At 33.6% G+C, this 5,986-nt stretch overlaps 1 protein-coding gene across 7 annotated transcripts in view; it reads left to right on the forward strand.

Moving 5' to 3' along the window:
• AhcyL1 (Adenosylhomocysteinase like 1) overlaps positions 1–1,390 on the forward strand; it is a 52,790-nt gene extending 51,400 nt beyond the window's left edge. For all 7 annotated transcript variants that reach the window (XM_080159291.1, XM_080159292.1, XM_080159290.1 and 4 more), the window contains exon 13: positions 248–1,390. In XM_080159291.1, coding sequence (XP_080015417.1) covers positions 248–454 — 207 coding nt within the window. In that variant the 3' untranslated portion in view covers positions 455–1,390. The remainder of the gene's footprint in view (positions 1–247) is intronic.
• Positions 1,391–5,986: the final 4,596 nt, after the last annotated feature.

The raw sequence follows: 5,986 nt of genomic DNA on the forward strand, positions 1-5,986 counted from the left end.
TTTAGGAATAAAAAATCTTACAAGAATATATAATTCTCTTCTGATTTTTTATGTAAAGAGCAAAGGAATAACGTTTTCTTAACAACTTTCGGGACTTTTATTGAATTTTGATTGGTTGGTTCATTAAATTGAGTACACCAATTTATCGGCCATTGTCTTTTCATGGAGACCTAGGAAGTTAAAGATTTTATTATAGCTACAATATACTGAGTAAAATGATTATTTAAAGTAATTTGCTTTTCTTTAGGCGCTTGCATTGATTGAACTGTTTAACGCCCCGAGCGGGCGCTACAAGGCCGACGTGTATCTGATGCCCAAGCTGATGGACGAGTTCGTCGCCTCCCTCCACCTCTCCGCCTTCGAGGCCAACCTGACCGAGTTGTCTGAAGAGCAAGCCAAGTACATGGGACTCTCCAAGACTGGCCCATTCAAACCAAACTACTATAGATATTAATTTTATATATTCATTACATTAAAATTGGAAAAATCTAAAAAGGTTGCTTCTAATCATTGGTGTCTGTTTAAAAAGATCAATGATGATATACTTAAAATTTCCAATCTAATGTTGTACATAATACAGCTCCTTTTTAGCAGCCCTAGTATTTTATATTAATAATAATGATTCAACAAACAAAGAAAAAACTAGGGTTGGGCCGGATATCCGGCCATTTTCAATATCCGGCCGAATATCCGGCATAAGAAATCAGCCGGATATCTGGTTTCCGGCCCAACTATAGAAAAAACACACTCACACTGATAATAATGGCATTTTAATATAACGCATTCCCATGTATCGTAAATAATAATAAATATACAGTGTGTAGTTAAATTTTTGTCTTTTTATATAAAAATTTATTAGTTTTAAAAAGAAAAGTTTACCTATGTTAAAAATATTATAAAAATAACAAAATTGTAAGTTCTAAAAATCAAGTCTGAAAAATATGATTCTACTAAGGTTGTAATTTAAAGCCTTAACTTAAAATTATTGTTTTTATTTAAACTAATTTTTTTCTCTAAATTCTTTACTTTAAATTTACAAAGGAATAGTTTTGCGACATAATTTATCATTTTATTCTGAATCTTTCTGAAATATTTTATTTTTGTGTTTAATTTTCTTGTAAACATAAAAACTATTAATAGGCTTAATATAAAAAAAAATATAACGTCAATTTTATATTTAAATGTATGTTTCTTAATTTAAATTTAAAATCTTATTGCGTTGAAAGTTTTGATTACTAAGAAAAGAAAAGAATTTATTATCATGTATTACTTACAAAAAAAATAGACTTTTATTTTATACAAATTAAGTTCATCATTAACTATTTAAATTCTTTTTGGATATTTTATGTATGTTTTTATTTTAATTATGAATAAATATGTTTTATCTAAATAATGTTTTATATCATCCTTATAATAAAGTAATAACTGTCTGTGTGTATGTTTGTACCGTAAGATCTCGCTAACCGCTGAACCGATCAGGATTCTCTTAGGTCCAAGGGTGGTTTATAACTATTTCTCCCAAGAGAAATCATACCAACAATTTTTTTTAGTCGAAATCAATCCCCCTTTCCCTTATGTGCCCCTAGAGGCCTCAAGGGGGCGTAGCCGCTAGTATTATATAAAGTAGTAAGCTTTTTTGTCTTAACGATGGTTCTCGCCAGGAATAAGGTATAACCAACAAGCGAAATAAATCTAAAATAATATTTGGGGGGCAAATGGAGAGGTCGTCAATTTTACGATGTGTTGCCCCCCAACGACAGCTAAAAAAAACACGTATAGGTTTCGTGATTATTTTCAGGATTAATTTCGTTATTGGTGAACCGCTGAACCGATAAGATGCGCCTTTACACTAATGCTTCTTTCAGGTCTTGAGATAGTTTTCGGCTATTTTATTGCTCTAAATAAGTTGGGTATGGTTTTAGGCTAGTTTCCTCATAAAACAAAATATGCATCTGTTTGAGTGTTATTCACATATTTGATAAAAAAAACATGCCTATTTTGTTTTATAAGCTGACCTCTAACTCTTAAAAATATTTTTTTTTTCATTTTTACCTGTACAGAGGCCTGAAGCTTCGGAACCTGGAGGCCTATCCAAAAAATTTAAAGTTGCGGGTATTTCTTCATATAAGAATGATTTTATCTTTAATAACCTATCCTCTCAGTCCAAAATGAAGCCTATACTCCAAGTTTACGCAAATGTGTCAAAACTTCTCCCCCCCCCCCCCCTTGATTTATCGCAATTTAAACATAGTTTGGATAATTGCGTGGATTTTAATTTTTATGTCTCCTTTTCTGCTTAGTTGCCAGAAATTTAGAGATGGGACAATGGATCATTCATTCTTATGAACAGTGTTGCGAAGCCGTCATATTTTGCTGGAGCCGTAATTTTCGTTAAATACGGCTCCGGACTAGATAAATTAGGAGATTTTTTTATAAATTATAATTTGGTAACTCTGTTTTGTCATGTGCAAATGCCCCTATTAAGTTTTTCAAGTCCATTTTTATCAAAAATGGAACTTTTATAACCTTCAAAAGTCAAAAATAGACGTGGGAAAAAATATGTCGTTTTTCTTGATTTTAGGCCGGAGCCGCCATCATCACAGACGGCTCCGCGGAGCCGCACCAAAATCAAACGGCTCCGCAACGCTGCTTATGAATATCTTAAACTTAGGGTAATAAAACTAACGTATCAATGCTTATATTGGCTGATTGTCCGGCCGTTGCCAAAATCTTACTAGACATAGACGCACGCAAATTGTATAATAATAAAAGAAGGATTTTGCTGAAGCTTTTTATTAAAATATTAGTAAATAATAATGATAATAATAATACGAAGGTTAAATCACAGTGCAGTGGTATATAATCACAATACAATAATAGCCCAACTCACAATAAAAGTAAAAAGCCTACATGAAAAAACCTATATCTTTGATGTTAATTTTCTAGATTTAAGTTTTTTAAGTCAAAAATTACCACTCTACTGTTTTAATTAGATATGTGTATTAGGATATATGAGTTGGAAGGAAGGGGGAGATTTGAAAACTGCATCAAATTTTAAGGATTTTTTATAAAATTCGTTTTTTGTATAATTCTTTATCTAAAAGCGGAAATACAATTTAAGTTAATTAATTTTGACATCTGTGATTGGTGGATTGAAAACTATCTGCGCTCTGATTGAAGAAGCTTAAGTGTCGTGCATCATTCAACCAATTAGAGCGCAGGTAGTTTCCAATCCACCTATCCTATTGGTCAAAATTAATTAACTTTAATTGTATTTTCACTTTTAGATAAAGAATTATACAAAAAACGAATTTTATTAAAAATCCTTAATATTTGATGCAGATTTCAAATCTCCCCCTAACATTAAAATTCCTTCCAACTTATATAATATATATCCTAATGTGTATATTAATAACAAATAGGGTTACATTTGTGAGCTGGGCTAGTATAACATTTATTTAGTTGGTTTTGTGCCATTGAACGTCTATGGTCGACTTTGGATAGAGTTTAATTTAAAGTCAAGAAGATAAAACATTATGATAACCGGTTTTACCCAGTGGCGTGCGAACCGAAGGGGGCATTTGGGGCAATCGACCCCCCCCCCCCTAGCGACCAAAACGCCCCCCCCTGCCCCCCCCCCCTAAATGTTGAAAAATGCCCCATTTTGCCCCCCCCCCCCTGGTCAACAAAAATGCCCCTTTTTGCCCCCTACCCTACAAAAAGCAAAACTATCCCAGTTTCCAAAAAAAAGATCAAGAAATACTCAAAAAAAAATTTTGCCGCTTCGCGCCAAACAGACAGTTACTATTCATTTAACCTTACCAAATTTTTAAATTAGTGTAGAAATTAGGTTATAATCTTTTTTCACTGAACATAACAGACCAGGTAATAGGAAGTACTTTATTTTGTATATTATAAACTTTTTACCAAAGAAATTTTGTACATCCCCAATGATGATACACAAAATTACCCCTTATATAGATTACAATTAGTGGATGAAATGTATGGAAACTCGACTTAATTAACCAACCAATCAAAAGTCCCCAAAGTTGTTGAGCCAACAAATAAGAAAATTTTATATGAAATATTGGGGACTAGTGTAATAAATAGCCCAAAAACCTCTCCCTCCCTCCTATTTGAAGAAAAAAATTTGCCTTCGCGCACTTCCAAATGGTTTCTGCTTTTTATCTTATTGTATATTTTGTTTTTATTTCTATAAAAACATTTGTAATTCTATCTCCCCCCCCCCCAAAATTTTTTTAATGGGGTTATTCATCCTTCCTGCTGAGATTTTATAACATCTCCATCCACCCATAAAAAATGTTTTGTGGTGGGGGGGGGGGGGGGGGGGAAGGTTAAATTATCTTCTGTACTTTTTTTTCGAAGATGCTTTCTAGCTCCCTTCCCTTCGGTCATTGCAGGGTGGGGAGAAGGGATGGGGGAGGAGAGATGGGGGGGGGGGAAGAGATGGGGGATATAAATGGGAAATAGGGATGGGGAAGAAGGGATAAGGACTAGAAGGCCCATAATCAAATAATCCCACCCCTTAAAACGCCCTTATTTAAAATTAGTATATATAATCAAAATGCCCCCCCCCCCCCTAAAGCAAAGTGCCCCCCCGGGGCACTTTGATTTAGGGGGGGGCAAAATTTTACAAAATCTTCAAAATGCCCCCCCCTAGACAAAGTGCTTCGCACGCCACTGATTTTACCCTATCCCTTATTCTCTTCCCCACTTTCAGATTGTACGGGTGACGCAAATTTCGGACCATAGATTTGGCGATTTGAGAAAAATTTATCTTTATATTATAGCGAACTAGATAATCTAGCAAGCATCGCTTTAATCTTATAGAGAAAAATAGTAAATCAAACGGCGAAAACTTAGATCTGAAATTTGCGTCACCCTGCCAATATGACGCATGACCGCTACGACCGTGGCATTATTTTAAACCCAATCCGACTTATTGTTAATGTATTTAAGAAGCATATAACTTATGTTAGTACTATTAAATGCAAATTTTATAAAAATGCTTTTGCATTAGTTAGAATTAACTAATGGCCAAAAAATTGCAAGCAATCAATTCCGCTAAATCTATCGCATCATCAAAACTCGAATTGTTACTATATTTACATATTTTCTTTGTCTCGTTGCTTAATCCTCACCGTCAAACGCTATCTTATTAGATTCGAGGTAGGTATGACTTTTGCCATTATTTAAACTTTGCAGATATGACACAGGCGGATGTAATTGCTCACCCAATTAAGTAATTAAGATTAGTGCTCTTGTGAAAGAAAGTAAAAATACATGATTTTACAATAAAAAGCAGAGTATAGGTTAGACATTGCATATAAAAAAATAAGGATTAAGATTTTTTTCGTATTTGGCCTAGTAGTAAAAACAAAGAGAGGGGTAGGTTTCTGGTAGAATCCATAAAGGTTATGTGTTAGAAGTTAAAAACTTTAGTAGAACGCTATAAATTTATGTTAACTTTTAAAAAAATTAGTTTGTCTATAGTTCTTTTCAATAAGAAATACACATATTTAGTGAATATTATCGTTCTACTACTATTTTTAAGCCTTAAAACACACACCTTTACGGATTCTACCAGAAACCTACCCCTCTCTTTTTCCGCAATTTCTTTCAAGAAGAAACAGTCAGGGTTTTTTTCTCACATTTCTGGCATAACAATATATCGAAAAACACCTCTTTAAAACAGTGCAACCGAATATATAAGCTGTTACTCTAAAGCTGTTTGTTATATTTTCGGTATGCCTTCAATACCGCATATTTTCACCTATGCTCAAGTATTTTAAACACCCACAAGTGTTGCAAATTAGCAAATAGATAGATAGAAGAGGACGTTTATAATGTGATTGCGAGTGCAATACAGATTAAGGAGAATGTGTGCTGTTGTAATAATTTGCGGTTCTGAAGATATGTTAATGTGATGCATATGCGGAATTGAGGACACACCTTTATATCTATA

This window comes from Acartia tonsa, chromosome 4 (genome assembly GCF_053477335.1).
Source record: "Acartia tonsa isolate MP-2025a chromosome 4, ASM5347733v1, whole genome shotgun sequence".
Lineage (NCBI taxonomy): Eukaryota > Metazoa > Arthropoda > Copepoda > Calanoida > Acartiidae > Acartia > Acartia tonsa.